The 21,812-nt window shown below is 41.5% G+C and overlaps 1 protein-coding gene across 2 annotated transcripts in view; it reads left to right on the top strand.

Moving 5' to 3' along the window:
• Positions 1-21,701, top strand: part of MANBA (mannosidase beta) — a 91,300-nt gene extending 69,599 nt beyond the window's left edge. Inside the window, exons 14-17 of one of the 2 annotated variants that reach the window (XM_010953592.3) lie at positions 9,718-9,862; positions 16,680-16,822; positions 17,678-17,935; positions 20,410-21,701. In XM_010953592.3, the coding sequence (XP_010951894.2) occupies positions 9,718-9,862; positions 16,680-16,822; positions 17,678-17,935; positions 20,410-20,634 (771 nt within the window). In that variant the 3' untranslated portion in view covers positions 20,635-21,701. Of the gene's footprint in view, positions 1-9,717; positions 9,863-10,030; positions 10,291-16,679; positions 16,823-17,677; positions 17,936-20,409 lie in introns of those variants that run through there. The other variant, XM_045515743.2, reaches the window with a different exon arrangement.
• The last annotated feature ends 111 nt before the right edge of the window (positions 21,702-21,812 follow it).

Raw genomic sequence — 21,812 nt, forward strand, 5'->3', positions numbered from 1 at the left:
ACCTTATGGAAATAAAAAGGGAAATAAGGGAATAGTATAAGCAATTGTATGACAACAAGTCATATAAACTGGATAAAATGGACAAATTCCTAGAAAGATGCAAACTATGAAAACTGACTCAAGAAGAAATAGAAAACTGTAGGCTTATAACAACTAGAGACTGAGTTAGTAATAAAAAAACTTCCCTCTACAAAAATGCTTCTCTAGTGAATTCTAAAATGACATTTCAGGAAGAATTAACAGAATCCTTCACAAATGCTTCCAGAAAATAGAAGAGGAGAAAACACTTCCTAATTCATTCTGTGAAGACATTTTTATCTTGATACTGAAACTGGACAAAGACATACCAAGAAAAGATAACTACAATTTAAAAAAAAAGCAAACTATAGACCAGTATCCCTTGTCTTCAAAAAAATACTAGCAATCCAAATCCAGCAGCATAGAAAAAGGGTTTTACACCATAATGAAATGGAATTTATCCCAGGATTGCAAGACCAGCAAGATTCAACATATGAAAGTCAATCAATGTAAGGTACCATATTAACAGAATAAAGGAAAAATAACTGCATGATCATCTCAATAGATGCCACTTCTATTCAACATTGTACTGGAGATTTTAGCCAACATAATTAGGTAAGAAAATGAAATAAAAGGCATCCACATTGGAAAGGAAGAAGAAAAACTGTATCTGCAGATGAGACGATCTTATATATAGAAAACCACACACACACACACAAAAAAACACCTAAAAACCTATTAGGACTAATGAATTAACTCAGCACCTTTGTAGGATATAAGATTAGTATACAAATATCAGTTGTATTTTAATCAATAAACAATTTGAAAATGAAATTAAGTAAACAATCCTATTTATAGTAGTATCAAAAAGAATAAAATACTTTGGAATATATTTAACCAGAGAGATTTAAGACTTGCACACTGAAAACTATAAAACATTGTTGAAGGAAGTTAAAGTAATGGAAAGACATTCTGTGTTCATGGATTGTAAGACTTACTATTGTTAAGCTAGCAGAACTCCCCAAATTGAGCTACAGATTCAACACAATTTCTATCAAAATTCCTACTACTGTATATATATGACTGAAACATTATGCTGTGCACCAGGAATCGACACACTATGACTATACTTCTGTAAAAAATTCCTACTACCATTTTTGGAGAAATGGAAAAAGTGATCCTGAAGTTTATATGGAAATGCAAGGCAGCCAGAATAGTCAAAATAATCTTGAAAAAGAAGAACAAATTTGGAAGACTCACACTTACTGCTTTTAAAACTTATGACAAAGTTATAGTGATCAGGGCAGAGTGGTACTGACATAAGGACAAACATATGGATTAACTGAATAGAATTGAGAGTCCAGAAATAAACACATACATCTATGGTCAACTGACTTTCTACAAGGGTGCTAAGACAATAAAATGGACAAAGAATAGTGTTTTGAACAAATGGTGCTAGAACAACTGGATATCCACATGTCAAAGGATGAATTTGGACCTCTACCTCACACCATATACAAAAATTAACCTAAAATGTAAAAGCTAAAACTATAGAACTCTTAGAAGAAAACATAGGTGTAAATTTTTGTGAATTTTGATTAGGTAACATTTTCTTTGATATGACACCAAAGCATAAGCAACCAAAGAAAAAAAATGGAATTTATCAAAATTAAAAACATTTGTGTGTCAAAGGACATTATCACAAAAGCAAAAGGATAATCTATAGAATGGGAGAAAAATTTGTAATCCCTATTTAATAGGGATCTAGTGTCCAGAATATATCAAAAACTCTTACAACTCAGTAATGAAAAAGGCAACCCTATTTAAAGATAGGTAAAAGATTTGAACAGACATTTCTCCGAAGAAAATGACCAATAAGTACATGAAAAGATGCACATCATTAGTCACTAGGAAAGTGGAAATCAAAACCATATGACATACCACTCATATCCACCGGTATATCTAGAATTTAAAAAAAAAAGAAAATAACAAGTTTTGTTAAGTGTATTGGTCAGCATCCTCCAGAGAAACAGAACCGAAGTGATATATACAGACATATAAAAGAGATTTATTATAGGAATTGGCTCATATGATTATAGAGGCCGAGATGTCTTACAGTCTGCTATCTAGAGGAAGGAAAACAGGAAAGCCGGTGGTGTAATTCAGTTTGAGTCTGGAGGCCTGAAAATTGAGATGTCATTGGTGTAAGTCCTGGAGTTCCAAAGCCCAAGAACCAGGAGCTCCAGTGTCCAAGGGCAGGATAAGATGTGTCCCAGCTCTAGAGAAGAGAGAACTTGCCCTTTCTCTGCCCTTTTGTTCTATTCAGGCCATCAGCCGATTGGATGCTGCCCACTGTCATTAGTGAGGATGGACCGTCTTTACTCAGTCTATTGAATCACTAAAAGCATCCTGACAGACACATCCAGAATAGTGTTTACCAGCTGTTTACGCATCCCTTAGTCCAGTCAAGTTCATATATAAAGTTAACCATCACAGTAAGGATGTGGAGAAACTGGAACCCTCATATGCTGCTGGTGGGAATGTCAAATGGTACAGCTGCTGTGGAAAAGTTTGTGGTTTTCTCAAAAAGTTAGATAGAGTTACCGGAGGACACACAAATTCTACTCTTGGGTATATAGGAAATTGAAAATTGAAAACATGTTCAAACAAAAACTTGTGCACAAATGTTCATAATAGCCAAAGAGTTAATCCAAATGTTTATCAACCAATGAGTGGATGAACAAAATGTGGCATATCCATACAAGGAAATATTATCAGCAATAAAAAGGTTTGAAATACTGGTGCACACTACAACCTGGATGAACCTTGAAAACTTGAGGCTAACTGAAGGAAGTCAGTCACAAAAGGCCACATATTGTATATTCCACTTACATGAAATGTCCAGAGGAGGCAAATCCATAGAGACAGAAAGTAATTGAGTGGTTTCCAGAAGCAGAGGAGAGGGGAGAATGAGGAGGCACTGTTCACTGATTTTTTGGGGGGATGATGAAAACATTCTGGAATTAAGTAGTGGAGGGAGATGCACAATCTGTGTCTATACTAAAAACCAATGAGTTGTAAACTGTAAAAGGGTGAGTTGTGTGGTATGAATTATATCCAATTAAAAAAATGGCTTTATTGGATGATTCTTTTTAAAAATTTTAGTCATTGTTTATTAGTACTATTTACAGAAATACAGTACTATACATCTCTGCAGCTAGATTTTTCACTGAATATTACTTCATAGAAATCCAAACGAAGTCACCCTGTTTTGCTATAATTCATCCCTTTTAATGGCTGCATAATATTTTATGAAATTCAAAAAAATTTTATTTTGAAAATTGATTCACTCATTCTTCTGATTCTTATTGTCAGGATAATTTTAAGTACATAAAGTATATAAATACCACTGTAGCAGGAGAACTTATCACACGGCTCCCCTGGATCCAAGGGTAGAGGGTGTGATTCTGAGCGTGTAGCTGAGCTACAGCTCTGTCGCTCTGGCAGAAGTGGATGAGGGGCTTCTGTAGACAGCCAGCAACCTTCATCACAGTGGCAGAGCTGGAATTGGAACCTAGGTCTTGGTGTCCTGGTCCAATTTCTTTTTCCCATACCATCTGTTTCTCTAAGGAGACTGATTTCCTAAGTATAATCAAGCAAGCTGCTGAAAATAGGCATATTTTTGAAACTAAAATAAGATTTGTCTGCTAACAGCAGGATTGAGTAACCTAGAAAATGACTAAGCATTTATCCTTCTTGAATGTAGAGATTGCCCTCTTTAGGAAAGGATGCATGAGTATATAAAATAGGTACAGTTTTTAACGGGAAAGAGGCAGTGCCAGAGATTTTTCTCCAGGGAAGTAGGATTATACATTTTCCCTTTAAGTCGGAGAGCGGGCAGTGGGCTTCTGCATTTTTATGGACAAAAGTGTCATTCATTAGCCCTGACTGGCACCCACTGGTTTGGGTATCCCAGATCCACATAATAGGCACGGCACAGTGCACCTGTCAGAGCCCGGAGCACTGAAGAGCCCTGGTTATGACTTTCACACTGAGTTCAGGGGTGGTAGGCTACTAGTTAGAGCTCACCTACTGCTCCTTTCCTTTCATTTCTAGCCAGGGTTAGGGGTCCTGCTTGCATTTAAAAAATTTTTTTTAAGTTTAAAAATTCTGCAGGATTACTAATGTTTACCTGTTAAACCAGAAAAGGTAAATTACAGCAAGGAAATTTTAGAATAGATATACAGAAATAGATAAATTTTGCAGGTAGTTCTGAGAATTGGAATCATTTAGGGATTGAAAACTCAAATGTTTTTATGGGCCAGGTAGGTAATTTAAATGGATAAGAGTTTGAATGTTGGGGATTGTGGCAGAAAAGAGCATACAGTCTCTGACTTAAGACATTAAACAACACCATCAACAATAAGAAACAAAAAACACCTTCTCTGTGAGCCAGTTAAACCCTGAGTGGGGCTGAGTGCAGCCGGGACACCACCAGTTTATGTTAGCCTCTTGACTGGGACATAATATAGCAATATTCAACTGGGACTTTGAAATGTGTTGTATGTTATTACCAAAAGAGACAACACAAGAAGCGAAGAAATTAATTTGAACATAAAATGTTCTTAGCTCTTGTATTTAAAGAAAAAACGGGAGATCATTCAAAAGCCTCATAATTATTGGAGAATAACTAATCGACCAATGACATAACTATATAGCCATTTAAAAACAGATATATAGAAAATGTAGGCACATTGCATGGAAATGTACATATATGAAAATTAAGCGAGCACAGAATACAAAATTAGAACTTTATATGACTTATGTAAAAATAAATTCAAAATGGATTAAAGACCTAAATGTAAGACTGAATACTCTAAAATTCCTAGAGGAAAACATAGGCAGAACACTCTTTGACATAAACCACAGCCATATATATTTTTTGACATGTCTCCTAGAGTTATGGAGATAAAAGCAAAAATAAGTAAATAAGACCTGACTAAACTTAAAAGCTTCTGCACAGCAAAGGAAACCACAAACAAAACAAAAAGACAACCTCCAGAATGGGAGAAAATATTTGCAAATGATATTACTGACAAGGGATTAATTTCCAAAATATACAAACAGCTCATACAGCTTAATCTCAAAAAACCAAGCAACTCAATCAAAAAATGGGCAGAAGACCTAAACAGACATTTCTCCAAATAAGACATCCAGATGGCCACCAGGCCCATGAAAGGATGCTAAATATTGCTAATTATTAGGGAACGACAAATCAAAACTACAATGAGGTATCACCTCACACCAGTCAGAATGGCCATCATTAAAAAGTCTACAAGTAATGAAAGCTGGAGAGGGTGTGGAGAAAAGGGAACCCTCCTACACTGTTGGTAGGAATGTAAATTGGTGCAGCCACTATGGAGGACAGTATGGAGTTTCCTTAAAAAACTAAAATAGAGTTACATATGATCCAGCAATCCTACTCCTGGGCATATATCCAGAAAAGATGAAAACTCTAATTTGAAAAGATACATGCACCCCAATGTTCACGGCAGCACTATTTACAATAGCCAAGACATAGAAACAACCTAAATGTCCATCAACAGATAAATGGATAAGGAAAATGTAGTGTATACATACAATGGAATATTACTCAGCCATAAAAATGAAATAATGCCATTTGCAGCAATATGGATGGACCTAGAGATTATCATATTAAGTGAAGTTAAGACAAAAACAAATATCATATGATATCACTTATATGTGAAGTCTAAAAAAAAGATACAAATGGATTTATTTACAAACCAGAAATAGACTCACAGACAGAGAAAACAAACTGTGGGTACCAAAGTGGAAAGGAGTTGGGGATAACTTAGGAGTTTGGGATTAACATATACACACTACTATATATGAAGTAGAGAATCAACAAGGACCTACTGTATAGCACAGGGAACTATATTCAGTACTTTGTAATAATTTAAAATAGAAAGGAATCTGAAAAAGAATATATTTATATACGTATAACTGAATCACTTTACTGCACACTTGAACCTAATACAGCATTGTAAGTCAACTGCAATTCAATAAAAAAAAATTAGAAAAATCTCTCTGAGTTACAATATATGTTAACATAAAGATCGGGAAAGAATTTGGAGCATTGTAAATAACCTGCTGCTCATCAGATTTTTTTCCTCTGAAAAGACACTTAAATTCACTGTGAAGAAAACACAGGCCACCTCTACCAAGGCAGTCTGTAAAACACCTAGTCATCCTTTGGATAAGACCCAGTCAGCATGAGAATGACTGGTTCAGTAGGTATGTCTTTGCCCTGGACGTTTTCATTGTTGCCTGAAAGAGATGACTTAATTTCCTACTTGGGTAGACACTGATATTTTGTTTCTCACCTCAAAATTCTGTTTTTTACTTTTCTCCTATTCACCCTATTTTATAAATCTGAATCCAAGGAAAGTGATTTGAGGCCCAAACTTCCTGAGTGATGTCCCTCCCTCCATTCCACTCCCGAGTCCATGCTGAACCAAGTCCCACAGCAGAATGCTGCAGGTTCTTTGGCTTCTTTGGTGTATCAGGAATGGCCCAGACTCGGAGCTACTGCGGGTCCTGGGAGTTCCAGAACTGTGGGTCAGCACCCACGGTGGAGTGTCTATGGTGGTTGCCGTTCACTGAGCATTGCTTGGCCTGTGAGGGTTGGGCCAGCAGCTTCTGGAATGTCTGGTGACCAGAATGCCTCTCCCCATGTTGTTCCTCGTTGGTGCGATGAGGGCTTCCCCATCTTCTCCTCTGAGATCCCTTCATGCACAGTCCATAAGGCCATGGCTGATTTTTCAAGAGTCTCAGCCTGAGAACAGAGACTTCTTGTCGTTCAGTGCCTTGGGGAAGTGTGCTGCAGGCGCAGGGACTGGGGCTGGCTTGATTTTGTGCCCACAGGTCAGTTTTAGCTCTGTTGGTGGGAGCATTGTTTGGAAGCTCAGGTGATTTAAATAAGTTCAGGTGTTATCAGATTTTTAAAAGAAACAGAAAGGTTACGTTCCATGCTGATGTGAGGCGCAATCTCCAGTGGGCATGGATTGATAATCGGTGCTGCCTTCAGATCTGTTTCCACTGAGATTTCACTTGGCTGCTTCATTTTCCCTGAACTTTCCAAAAGCTGCTCTGCAGCACTGATTTGGTGCAGTAAACTCAGCAAACACGTGAACGCTTCGTCAAGGGGCTTGATTTCTCCGTGCCTAGCTGTCCAGGCCTAGAAGTAGATAAATCTCTTTTCTTCTTTAGTTTAGTTCAGACAAGATTGGTATGTTTATAAGGAAAGTGGTTAGAAATCCTGGGTCTAATTGTTACTGACCCGGGTCCTTGGATTCTTTAATCAATAGAAATTGATAAGAAGCCAGAGGAGAAATTCAGGCAAGGCTTTGCTGGGACTAGTGCTGCAGCCGGAGGGAGTGAAAACAAGAAACAGGTGCCTTTGCTCACTCCCCGAGGGGGTGGGGCCAGGTGCTTCCTTAAATGGGGTGAGGGTGGGGGCGGGTCAGTGAGTCGGGCAGGAGGTACAACTTAGGTGGTGGTGCTGTGTGCAGGGGTGACGCGCAGCGCCCTGCTTGTGCTCCTGGCACCTCAGACACGGCTGTTGGTTTGTAGCCTTTTTGTATCTTTGTTCATAATTGCCCCAACTGTGCTAGAGTGCAGTTATTTTCAGTCTCTTGTAATTTCTTTGTATTCTGTTGCTCAAGGAGATGTTTGTCTAGGTACAAGGACTCTGGTAAAGGGTCCCAGGTCCCAGCCCATCTCATAGTTGCAGACTAACTTGACTGTCATAGATCATAGTTTTTAGGCCTATTTTTCTATGTTTTCCCTCTGACTCAGTGTTTGTTAGACTAATCTATTCAGATAGTGTCCTGTGGTCGTTTTGAGTTGGTGCCCTGGCTGCTCTGTGACAGTCTTTCGAGTATTTTTTGCCTATCATCACCGCTATGGTCCCAGTGGTCTGGTGTCTGAAAGAGAAAGGCATTTCTCTACCTGCTCACAGCTGGCGTCGTCTATTTGTTGGAAGATGGTAAGAGCTTTCTAAGTGGCCTTCGTAAATCCACTCTAGCCCCTGACTCCTTTTCGTGGTCAGAGTCGCCTGTTGGAAATGCAAATCTGGCCACTTCTGCCTTTCACTGAAAAGCTCTCCGTGACTTCCAGTTGCCTTTAGGCTCCATCCCAAACCTTCCCAGGTCTGCCCCTGCTTCCCACCAGCCTTGCTTCCTTTGCTGCTGCGTTTCTGAGCTCGGGCCCCGTTGGCCTTCTTTCAGTTCTCCGCTGTGCGCCCTCCTCTCGCCACACGCCATCCTCTCTGGCTGCAAGGTTCTGCCCTCTCTTCTTTTCTATCCTCTACTTTGCGGCCATTCCTCACCCCTCAGCTAAGCCCATTTGCCCTGCTATCCAGCTCCTAACCTTGAGCACCTCTCCTTCTTAGCAGTTATCACTGTTTAAAATTTACATATATTTGTGTGATTCTTTGATTAAGGCCTGTCTTCTACACAAGCCAGTAAGCTCCACGAGGGTGGGCTGTCTTTTTTTGCTGGGAGTGGGGCTTAACCATTACAAGCATACAACACACATGTAGGTAGTTACTCAGTATTTATCAAATGGTCGTGATTTCTTCTTGCCTGACCCTTCTAGGGCTTTACAGCTCTGCCTCATGTAAGCTGTAACTTCATCTGTGATTTGCTCAGTAGCCAGCCCTTCTCTGCCTAAAGGTTCTGCCTTCACTGGAGATTTTCTAGCTTTACAAGAAAGCACCTGGGCTTAGTCTCTGTGGCCATGTCTGCAGACTTCTTTTTCCTCCTTTGTGAAAATCCAGGCCCTACTCTAAGTCCGTCCTTTTTTCTGACTGGGGATTCCTTACAGCTGGGATCGCCTCTCCAGGTTCTTTTTGGTGATCTCTCCTGATGAGCCCAGTGACCCCTTATTTGTGAGCCTCTTCTAACTACAGCTCCGAGCTGAGAGCATGTGATGCCCAGTGTCAGTAGCAGCAGCAATAAAGGAGACTGATTTTTCAATGATGATGACAGTAATTAAGGGTCCTGCATGAAGTTCTTTTGTGCCTCTGAAACAAGAACTAAATTTACTTGTCTCTCTGCTGCAATTTACCATCTGTTCTGCTATAAGGAAGGAATTGCATTCATAAGAAATGTTACATTATCAAAAGTCATGCTATCAAAAGTCATGGTATAAAAGCAATTGCTTGACTAGGGAAAAGGGGTTAGGGATTTGACAATATCAGAGTCATGATGTTCTTTTCCTATAGATTTTTTTCTAATAAAACATTTCCTTAACAGCTGTGAACACATTAGTCAAACCCATCACTGCCAAGGACATACAGCTTTTGTTCTGGAATCGGTATTTGTTTTCAGTCATTGCCTACACGATCAAAGAACCTTCTACTCCATCCTATTTCTGTGATTACCCATTGTTAGAATAAACGAGACACCAAGCCTCCCCCAAGCCCAGCTGTTACACTTTCTCATGCTCAGGGGTTAGTTTCAGATCTAGTATAATAGTGGTATGTATGCTACTAATTAAATTCCCTTATTTATTCAATTTGATTAAAAAAAAACCCTCAAGCCTGTATTTTTCTCAGATATAAACAGCCTCACCTCAAACAAAAACACCTGTGTTCTGATGTCTCCCTTGAATCAGGTGATGCAGGCCCAGTGTGTCAAAACAGAAACTGAATTCTACCGGCGCAGTCGCAGCGAGATAGTGGATGGAGAAGGGCACACCATGGGGGCCCTTTATTGGCAGTTGAATGACATCTGGCAGGCTCCTTCTTGGTCTTCTCTAGGTAAGTGTTTCAGCATTCTTGTGTGGGGGAGAGAAAGCAGTACCTGTGGGGAGGGGCACTGAGAGAGCACAGAGCTGGAGGGGTCAGATCAACCCAAGCAGAGCTCCAGGGAGAGGAGGCTCTCTGGCTAGGACCTGCCACTACCCCAGCCGCCTTCGCTTTTTCTAGGAACCTCACGAGTTCTGTGCTGTGCAGTTACAAAAGCAGGTGAACGGAGGGAAAGTTTCATGCACGAAGATCTCAGCCCTGTATCTACCAACTGTTCCTTAGAATTTTGAAGAGGACTTTCCAGGGCAAAAGGAGCATTTACATAAGTACCTCTTTTGTGGTGGGAGGTAATTAGGTGTATTTAGTTTTTAAATGGAGGTATGGGGGATTGAACCCCGGACCTGATGCATGCAAGGCATGCACTCCACCACTGAGCTATACCCTTCTCCCCCAGCATCCCTTTTTCTGTTTAGGAGAATTCAACCAAGTGAAAGGTGGGTTCAGCTAAGTGTTAAAAATGTCCCTTTGCTGACTCCCCTTCAAGTCGATAAGGTCACTTTTATTTTGCCCTTTTTATCTCTTGAGGGGAAGGGGAGTAGAGACAGAAATCCAAGCCGGAAGGGTTATTAGTTGAACCCATTCAACGAGCAACAGGTGGGGTGACTGGCATGGTACCTGTAGTTTGAATTATTCCATCTATTTGAAAAATTAAGAAGTAGTAATGAATCGTTGGCCATCACTATGGGTGATTTGAAGCCAAGTTCAGTTAATAATGTGAACCAAAGTTTTGGGTCAAAAATGAGGCAAGGCCGTTTTGCTGAGAGAGGCTCTTAAACAAGCTGAATGCAGAGCCACGGGGCTCGTTGCCCACGTGCTTTGATTAGGGCCGATCACCTCCTGCAGGGAACTCTAGTCTTGATCAGCTTTCCCTGATCAAACTCTTTATCGGCACCAACCAGATAAAAGGGTATTGAATGAGAATCAGGGGTGAACTGTGGGGCAGTGGCTTTCTGGGACGCTTAAGCTGGACAAGGAGATGTTGTTCAGAGACACTTAGAGCCTGACCCGGCTTTCTGTCTGTGGATGAGGTTGTGGACTTCTGAAGCTGCGTTTGGTTCAAGAAACAGGAGAGCCCAGCATTTGTAACTATTGCCTTAAATGACCCTATCTGTGTTCTTCAAAAAGGGTACCAGAGTATGAGGGCAGAGCAAGAATGTGTCTGTTTCCTAAACTCTAGCAGGAGAACGTGTTCATGGAGAGGGTCACCCTCTCCTGGACCTGTTAGAAAAAACAAGTGCCAGGGAAAAGCTGTGACAAGTTGTGTTATATCTGCTCCTGCTCTCAGGAGCCTCAGAGCCTCTGTTTAATTCTGCCTAATTGGCTTGTAGTGTGTGCAGGTAGAGGAGGTGTGCCACCTCTTATCAAATGGTGACACTTGAAAGGGATCAGTAGCTGCCTGGAATCTACAGATTCTTATTTCTTTTTAAAAAATCTGTCTCATTTATAGTTATATCTTGAAAATCTACCTGGGCGTTTTGCTTGGCTTATAAACTTGAACGGATACAGAGCTAATGGCAAAGCCAGAAATCATGTAGTATTTTCACGGTTCTGCAGACTATTTTGTTGGCATCCAGACTTTGTCACTGATTAGTAACTAGGGTGTGTATCACTGAGACATTTTGCTTCGATTATTGTTCTCCTGAGTGTCTTCTGTTTGTGGCCTTGATTGCTGAAGCCTTTCCCTTGTGATGGATGTCACACTGGAGAGTGTGTAAATTACCTCAGGTCTGAGCAATCTTCCATTTATGAGAAAATTTTGCAAATATAAGTTCTCATTCTTTTTGTAGATCTAATTGGAAAGGCCTCTCCTCCCTTCCCCCACCATTGTTACTTTTAAGGGGAAATACTAAGAGTTGGAATTGAACTGAAGTACTAGAGAGTTGATATTTTGCCAAACCTAAAGAAATTAGTCCTAGCTGAACCTCAAAACCATGTTCCTCAATCTTAACAGCTTGTGCTGGTGAAGGCTGAAAGCACTTCCCCTATCCTCTCTCTCCCCCTCCCTCTCAAGTTGTTTCGCGGTGCACTGTTTTATGGAGAAGGATCTCTTTCTGAAATAGAGGCATGCTGAAATATTTTTTAGTTTGTGTGGTTAGCATACTAGAATGCCGACAGGTGGCAGGATTCTATAGGTCCTCGACAGCTTCCAGCTCTGTTTGAGGACCTGTCATTAATTGTCTTGGGTTTGGATGCTCTCCAGACTGAACTTGCCAGCCATGTTGTGATAGTGGTAGTTTTGTTCTGCTCAGAGGATTTTGTGCCTATGGGAAAAGGGGACTTTGAGTTCTAACTAGCTGTGTTTTTTAAAAATTTATCTCTTTTTTATTGTATAGTTGGTTTATAGTTAGCTTCTGGTGTACAATATAGTAATTCAAATTTTTTATAGACTATACTCCATTGAAAGTAATAAAATATTGGCTATATCCCCTGTGCTGTACAATATATCCTTGTAGCTTATTTTATGCATAGTCGTTTGTACCTCTTAGTCTTTTATCCCTATCTTGCCCCGCCCCCACTAGTAACCGCTAGTTCTCTATATCTGTGAGTCTTTCTGTTCTATTCACTCATTTATTTTTCTGACTACACTATAAGCGATAACATACAGTATTTATCTTTCTGTCTGACTTATTTCACTAAACATAATACCCCCCAGCTCCATCCATGTTGTTGCAAATGGCATTATTTCATTCTTTTTTATGGCTGAGTAATATTCCATCATGTATATATACCACATCTTCTTTATCTGTTCATGGGTTGATGGACACTTAGGTTGCTTCTATAGCTTGGCTGTTGTAAATAATGCTTCTAAGAACATTGGAGTGTATGTGTCTTTCCAAATTAGTGTTTTCATTTTCTTTGGATGTGTAGCCAGGAGTGGGATTGCTGGATCATATGGTAGTCCTATTTTTAGTTTTTTGAGGAACCTCCATCCTGTTTTCCATAGTGGCTGCACCAAACTACTACTAGAGAATGTTCCATTTATGCTTGAAAAGAATGTATTATGCTGCTTTGGGATGGAATGTTCTATATATATGTTAAGTCCATTTGGTCTAATGTGTCATTTAAAGCTAATGTTTCCTTATTGATTTTCTGTCTCGATAATCTGTCCATTGATGTAAGTGAGATGTTAAAGTCCCCACTCTTACTGTGTTATTGTCAATTTCTCCCTTTACGTCTGTTGATATTCGCTTTATGTATGTAATACTCCAATGCTGGGTGCATAGCTGTTTACATTTGTTATATATTCTTGGATTGATTTCTTGTTATATAATGTCCTTCTTTGTCTCTTGTAACAGGTTTTTTTAAAGCCTATTTTGCCTGACATAAATATTACTTCCCTGGCTTTTTTTGACTTCCATTTGTGTGGAATACCTTTTTTCATCTCCTCACTTTCTAGTCTGTGTGTGTCTGTAGATCTGAAGTCTCTTATAGATGGCATATATATGGATCTTGCTTTTGTATCCATTCAGCCACTCTGTATCTTTTGATTGGAGCATTTAGTCCATTTACTTTTAAAGTAATTATTGATAGATATGTACTTCCAATTTGTTAATTTGGCAGGGGGGTTTGTTTTTGTAGCTCTCTTTGTTCCTGTCTTTTGTTTTCTTCCGTTTTGATTTGATGACTATTTTTAGTGTTTGGATTCCTTTCCCTTTATTTGGTATTTGTCTATTGTAGATTTTTGCTTTGTGGTTACCATGAAATTTATATATAGCAATCTATATAATATAACATAATACATGATTAAGTTGCTGATCTCTTAATTTCAAGTGGATTTTAACAACCCTGAATTTTTACTCTCCTGTTCTCACCATGATTACTGTTTTTGTTACCATATTTTATACCTTTTTGTATATCCCTTGACTAATTATTGTGGGTATAGATGACTTTACTACTTTTATTTTTTAACCTTCCTACTGGCTTTGTACATGGTTGTTATTACTTTGTGTTTGCCTTTACCAAAGAGCTTTTTCCTTTCATAATTTTCATGTTTCTATTTGTAGCCTTTTCTTTTTCACTTAGAGAAGTCTCTTTACCATTTCTTGTAAAGCTGGTTTGGTGGTGCCCAATTCTTTTAGGCTTTGTCTGTAAAACTTTTAATCTCTCCATCAAATCTCAATGAATGTCATGCCAAGTAGAGTATTTTTGTTTATAGGTTTTTCCCTTTCATTACTGTAAATTTATCATGTCAGTCCCATCTGGCCTGCAGAGCTGCTGAAAAATCAGCTGATAGCCTTATGGAGTGCCCTTATCATGTGTTGCTTTTCCCTTACCTTTTAATATTCTCTTCAATTTTTGCCATTTTAATTACAGTGTATCTTGGTGAGGACCTCTTTGGCTTGGTCTGTGTTTGGAACTGTCTATGTTCTAGGACCTGGTTGTTTCCTTTCCCAGGTTAGGGACGTTTTCAGCTATTGTGTCTTCAAATATGTTCCCTGCCTTTTTCTCTTTCTTCTCCTGGGACCCCTCTAATGCAAATGCTAGTACACTTGTTGTCCTAGAGGTCTCTTAAACTGTCCTATTTTCTTTTCATTCCTTTTTCATCCATCTCCCTGATCCATTTCTCTATCATTTAATCTACTGTTGATTTCTTCTAGTGTATTTTTCATTTCAGTTGTATGTTCCATCTGTTTAGTTCTTCTTTATATCTTCTCTTTGTTAAACTTCTCACTGTAGTCATCCATTCTTTCTCCTGAGTCCTTTGATCATCTTTATGATCATTACCTTGAACTCTTTCTTGGCAGATGGCCTATCCACTTCAGTTAGCTCTTCTGAGGCTTTATCTCCTTCCTTTGTTTGGAACATACCCTCTGTTGCCTCATTTTGCCTAACTTGCTCTTTTTATTTCTATGTATCTGGTAGGTTGGTTATATTTCCTGAGCTTGGAGAAGTGCCCTTTTTAGAAGATGTTCTATGCATCTCAGCAGCACACTCCCCTCTGGTCACCAGAGCTATATGCTCTAGGGGTGCACCCTAATGTGGGCTGCACAGGTCCTTCTGTGTGGTGGGCAGACTACTGTCAGTGGTCTGGTAGGCATGGCTGGCACTCAGCCCAATTGGTTCCTGGGCCCTGCCTGTAGGTGGCCTACTGGCCACTGATTGATGGGGCTGGGTCATGAGGCTGCTGGTTTCAGAACCCTAGGGGTCCCAGGGCTACTGCTGGCTCACTGGTGAGCAGAGCTCGGTTCTAGGGTGGGTGGTTGCAGGACCGGGGTTCCTGGTTCTAATACTGGCCTGCTCATGTGTAGGGCCAGTTCCTGACATGGCTGGCTGCCTGGCTGCAGGATCTGGGGGTATCCCAAACCTGGTACTGCCTCTTCGGTGAGTGGGGCTTAATCCCAGGGCAGCTGGCTGAGACATTCAAGGTTTCTTGGAGCTGGTGTTGGTCTGCTGGTGGATGGGGCTGGGGTCTGAAGGGTCCCTGGGTTGGTGCCAATCTGCTGGTGTTCTGGCTGTGTCCTAACAAGGCAGGTGCAGGGCTGCAGTGATCCTGGGGCTGGTGTCTGCCCATTGGTGGCTGGTTGGTGCCCAGGGGATCCTGGGCTAGTGCTTATGCACTGTTGTGTGGCGCCGGGCCCTGGGCCCTTTGGTGGACAGGGCTGTGTCCTGAGGTGCCTTGGGCTCAGGCGGTCTTAAGGCAGCCTGTCTCTGGTAGTTGGGGCTTTGTCGCTGTCAAGCTAGTTTCTTGGCCTGAGTGTCCCACTACTGGTGTGGACAGGCTGGTGGGTGGGGTGGGGTCCTGGTGTTAATTAGCTAGAGGGAGCATTCCAGAATGGCACTTGCCACTGTCTATATCCCCAGGGTGATCTCCAGTTGCTTCCTCCCTCTTTGGGAGGCTTTCCAAGATCAGCAGGTCAGTCTGACCCAGGCTCCTTCAAATTACTGCTTCTGCCCTGGGTCCCCAAGTGTGTGAGATTTTGTGCCCTTTAAGAGTGGAATTTATTTCCCCCAGCCCTCTGGGACTCCAGAAAGTAAGCCCTGCAGGCCTTCAAAGTCAGACATTCTGGGGGCTCATCTTCTCAGTGCAGGACCCCTGGGATGAAGAGTCCAGGATGGGGATCAGACCCCTCGCTCCTTGCACCTCTGCTGTTCTAGCTATTCTTCCATTCATGGGTCGCCACCAAGGATATGGGTCTTGCCTGACTACACGTGACTCTGCCTCTCCTCTCCATCTTGTTGTGGCTTCTTCTTTATATCTTTGGTTGCAAAAGATCTTTTCTGATAGATGTTGGTCTTTCTCATAAACAGTTGCTCTGCAAATAGTTGTAATTTTGGTGTGCTCATGAGAGGAGGTGAGCTCAGGGTCTTCCTACTCCACCAACTTGGCCGGGCTCTGTAATAATAATTTTCCTGAGTAACTGTTACAAGTGAATATTTGTAACAGATGTTCGCTGCCCATAATGCTGATTTCCTTCTAACAAAAAGGAAAAAGGAACATGGGTGCATTGGGCCCCTGGAAGCTGAATTGCATATGAGAAGGTGCTAGCTAGGAGTCAGGTCTGGGCTCAAAATACTGCCTGTGGCATTTCACTTAACTGCGTGAGCCTCCATTTCCTCATTTGAAAAGTGAGACGTTCCTGCCCGCCTCACCCAAATTGAGGCTGACATGAGGTAATGTCCAAAATGCTCCTTGCAAACATGGGTTCCCTCCGCTGTAGGCTGTCCCTCCTGTGCTCGGTGCCCAGAATTATGACAAGTCACACAGCTGGCCCATGTGGACGGTGACTTTTGACTGCCTGACTCTGCCCATCTCCTAACCTCTTCCTAGAATATGGAGGAAAGTGGAAAATGCTTCATTACTTTGCTCGGCATTTCTTCGCTCCGCTGTTGCCGGTGGGTTTTGAGAATAATGATGTGTTTTTCATCTACGGTGTGTCAGACCTTCACTCAGACCGTAACGTGACGCTCACTGTAAGTTGCCTGGATTATTTTCTCCCTATGAATGAGGGAGAATTTGAGATTTCTTTAGTTATTTGGTTTGTTTTTGTTTTTGTTTTGGAAACAAGAAAAGAGAAATGAATTTGTATCAATGTTGCTAGTGCCTATAGCAGAAAATGGGCTGTCCTCGGCATCGGAAAACCTATATTCAGGGCAAAATTCTGCAATTTATTCTATGACTTTAATGTCTTGGTTCAGTTTCCTCATCTGTAAAAATGATATCAGTCTGCTTTCTGAAAAGATTTCTATGAATAGTAAATAAAATAATTAGATGAATGTGAATTATAAACTGCAAAATGCCATTTAAATCTAAGGCTATTTATAATCAGGAGAAGCTGGAAATAGCCTAAACTTTGTAAAGAGTCATTTAAAACAGTAGGTTAAAGTGGAAATCAGTAAAATTATTCAGAATGTATAGGTGGGAAAATGAACTTGTATTTAAAACAATGTTTTAAAAAGAGGATAAAAGGATAGAAACTCAAAGAAGGCTTGGGTGGCTGCAGTTCAGAGGACACTGAGACTAGGTCAAGGTTATGGATTCATTACAATGCACCGGGTCCTGTGCCTACCACAGATTATTTTACTTAATTCTGACAACAGCCTGTGAAGTTAGTGCAGTTATTTTTCTAATTTTACACATGAAGAATGAAGACTTAGAGAAGTCGAATTAACTTGCTTAGTTACATGACTAGTACTTGTTGGGGCTGAGGTTAAAGCCAAGTTTCAGTCTCTTAACCAGTTCTGCGATTCTGACTTTCATCTGTTATTACTGCTTTTATTCTCTTAAAAAAAAAGTGTTTGGTTTTGTTCTGTCTTGTTTCTCCCCAGGTGAGGGTCCACGCGTGGAGTTCTCTGGAGCCCGTGTGCTCTAAGACCACTAAGGTTTTTGTGATGAAAGCAGGGGGGTCTGCTCTCATCTATAAGGAGCCAGTGCCTGAGTTGCTAAGAAGATGTAGGAGTTGTACAAGGCGAAGCTGCGTGGTTTCCTTTTACCTGTCAACTGGCAGCAAACCCTTGAGTCCAACCAACCATCACTTCCTGTCCTCACTGAAGGAGGCTGAGGGGCTCCAAAAGGCACACATCACTGTAAGCACTGGTGGTCTGGGCTCACCGTGGCCTTGTGGGGCTGTCCTACTTCTGGGGCAAGCAAGCTGCATCCTGCTTTTTGCAAAATTTCCCCTTGATACTGAGTTGACCTGGGGAAGATTGGCCCCTTTCCACTGGAAAGAAAGACCAAGTGATTTTTATTGCTAGTTCAGCATTTGTCCGAGTTTAAGGTTCCTGCCCGTGCTGCTGTCCCATCACCCCTCCCTGGTCAGGCTGGTGCAGTGAAGGGAGAGGCGGCCGGGGTCATCACCACTGATGGTTCCTCCGTGGGTTTCCAGGCTCTGTCCTGGGGGCTGTCCTGCATCAACCCTAAGGTGTTACCATCTGTATTGACGAGTCAGCAAACTTGTTTGGAGGGGCTGAGTAAAGTGTTCAAAGTCCGTAGCCAGGAAACATTGGAGCCCAGTAGAAACTCTTAATTTTGCTTTTTAAGAGTCTATTAATTTAAAAAATTTTCACGCTGCTCTTTGATTTATTGCTTCTCAGTTGCTTAGTCACCACATCTCTATCATTGCCAAGAAAAAAATGGGATGATCAGGATAGGATGCTGCTACAAAAACAGTGCAGGCGGAGAATTTGGCGTCTGTCTAGTAGACTGGAAACTTCCTTCCCTCCCCTCCGCCATGTAGTGACTGAAAATATTTTTCTAGAAAGTTTCATTCTCTATTTTTAATGAATTTTAAGTTTGTTTTAGACTTTGACTTCATTGAAAAGACTTAAGTGAGAGGATTTTTTTTACATTTGCTTTAGAAATAATCCCATAAAATCTTAGCCCTTGAATTGAAATCGTATATTCCTTCCCAATTAATAATGAAAATTTTCACTTAACGAAATCTACCCGTAACAACTGATGCAGAGCAGTTATGAAGGAAATTGCGTGTACATTTACATAGCTTCTGTCCCGGAAAGAGCACAGAACCATCTAGACTGTAGACTTCGGACTTTGAAATCTTTTTCTTTCTTTACCTAGGCCTCCCTTACTTGAGACAACGGAGGGTGCGAGAGAAGTAGGACTTCTTCCTTTGTCCTACCTCATCTGGATTTTAATGAGGCTTTGCCTTTCCTAAAGGGATATAGTAACAGTAGTAATAACAGTCATGATGGTTAACATCATCACAGGCTTAACATGGGCGAGGCACTCAGAGTTGGTATACCCGGGGGGTGCTGGGAACTTGTTTTTCCCTGTCTCCCTTGAAACTAGGGTGCAAGCTTGAGCTCTGGGCTCTGCAGTCAGATACACAGAGATGAGATTTCCAATCAGAAGAAGGCAGCACAAGAGTGAGCCAGTGACCCTTGTGGCCCTGGCCTTGGGACAGAGTAGCGGAGGCCCCCGGCAGCCTTGGTGGATGGCTGTGTGCCTGCAGCTGTGAAGGGGCTTCATTGGATTAGGTGGCTGGCATGATTTGGGAATTTGACATCCAGCTTCAAGCCTGCATCTCTGACCCTTGATTACATTTTTTTTCCTGCTTCTGTCAAAGTAGGTTTTATTCATAACTCTGAACCCTGCATGATGTGTAAGGCTAAGCTGTATATAGTAACAATTGCCCTTGGAAATTCTTTGTCACATATAACCTACAATGTCAAAACTATGGCATGTATGCCTGTTGAAGAGTCATGTTTCGTGACAGATGCACAGCTTTTTTTTTTTTTTTTAAATGGAGGTGCTGGGGATTGAACCCGGTACCTCGTGCGTGCTAAGCATGTGCTCTACCACTGAGCTACGCCTCTCCCACAAATGCAGCCACTTTAATACCAGGCCCCACTCAGCTGTGTTCTCACAGTGAGAAAGGCTCACAAACCCCCACTCTCCAGGGTGTGGCTCTGCCTCACTCTCGGCCAGTTGTGTATACTAATGACAAGACTTAAACTGCACTCTCCTTGGCTGATAGCGTGTGGGACTCACACGTGTTAAAAGCGCTAATGCTGTGACTTTGCCGATTACGCAGTAAGAGACAAAGCTCTAGCGGTAGGCGTTTGTAGGTGCCTGGCCGCCTGCTGTGGGGATTGCGGGGTCTCCTCAGAAGAACAGAAGGTGCGTGCACTCTGTGGCTGCGCTCTGCAACCTGCTCCAGACATACCCTGAGAAAGTCACTTAAACCGCCCGGCCCTCCGGCAAAAATGGGCCCCTCTTGATAAGACCCTGAGGAAAAGATACAAAACTAAAAGATACAGAGCTTGGAGCTTCTTGTGAAATATTCTCCTTAATAATTGGGGACTGCATATTTCCACCCTTGCTTTGAGATTACAGTTTGGTAATTTTCCACAACCTTAAATCAGTGTCCACATACTTTTTTTCAGTATATGACCCGGTGCGTGGGATATGTGATCAGCCGTTGCAGAACCAGAGCTGTAGGAGATGCATTCCTCATCTGGCCACATGGCTGCTCTGCTTGGGGCTGCATGTAGCACTGGGAGCTCCGCCCTCCTCCACTTCACCTATCTTTTTCTTTCAGGCCGTCATCTCTCAGCGAAAGGACACTTTTGTTTTTGACCTGGCAACCTCGGCAGTCGCTCCCTTTGTGTGGTTGGATGTAGGGAGCATCGCGGGGAGATTCAGTGACAATGGTTTCCTCCTGACCGAGAAGACACGGACAGTATTATTTTACCCTTGGGAACCCACCAGCAAGAGTGAACTGGAGCAATCTTTTCATGTGACTTCGCTCACCGATATTTACTGAGGGAATCCAGGTTGTGTTTTCGGGAGCTGAAGGCAACCAGAATCGGGTTGAAGAAGCCAGGAAACATGTCCGCCTGCTGCCAGGCGTCTGACGAGACACTCAGGGAAGAGTTGGTACAGTGTGTTCTCCCAGGGAAGGCAGCGTACTCGGGTGATGTCCTCCCACAAGGCTGCGCCTAGGTGTGGGCCAGTCTGCACCAGTGCTGTGGTTTTAGGCCTTCCCCTGACAGTTTTTGCACCACATTAACCAGTTATAACTCCACAGCTTCTCCTACCCCCAAGAGGAGTTCCTATACACACTCAGCCCTTTAAGGGAAATCACAGGTACATGACCATTGCAATATCTGTGGCATCAAACGTGGAGGGTTGTGAGGTCTTGTAGTTAGCTTTGAGAAATACCAAATAATCAAAAAGAAACTGCTTTGTTGTTATTTCCAAAGGAAATGGAGGTTCAGATGTCACAACAGAACGAGATTTCTGGGTGGTAGCTATATTGATTGTTGCTGGAAAGTCGGGGGGGAGGGGAGGTTGATTATTACCATTCAGTTACTTTTTGGTTAGGAGTCTTTTTCATTTGTGAGTTTTTTAAAAATAAATATGCTGTTATTGTTTTAACAATAACAACTTTTTTCAAAGGCCATTAGTGATTCTCCTTTGAAAATTAAGTTCATGCTGAAATCGATGTCACTGTGGTCACTTTGGAAACTTTTGGGTGTCCTGACATAGATTATCACCCATAATTATGTATGGGCTTCAGATCTGGTTGAATCCAGTGAGCTTTGCAGTTCAAGACTGTAGTTAGGTTTGGACTTGTAGCAAAGTGGTGTTCCCTTTAGCTTGAGTTTGAACCATTTAAAAAATATTGATAGATTATAGTTGCTATTAAATCGTTTTACTATACATCATCACATTTATAAAACTACATTGATGATAAAAGGGGGCAAAATGTTAGTAAGTAGCCAATTTGGGTACAGGTGTGTAGGAATTTATCTTGTACTGCTTTTGCAAATTTCCTGTAAGTTTGAAATTATATAAAAATTTTAAAATTATATAAATTGCATGAACAACTTGATGCTTCATCTGTGGCTTATTTCCTCATTCCATCAGTACTCAGTACCCAGTACCATGCTGGGCATTAATTTCCATTTAGCTCTAATTACGTTTTTAGTCTACTTGATA

The sequence above is a fragment of the Camelus bactrianus genome, chromosome 2 (genome assembly GCF_048773025.1).
Source record: "Camelus bactrianus isolate YW-2024 breed Bactrian camel chromosome 2, ASM4877302v1, whole genome shotgun sequence".
Classification (NCBI taxonomy): Eukaryota; Metazoa; Chordata; class Mammalia; order Artiodactyla; family Camelidae; genus Camelus; species Camelus bactrianus.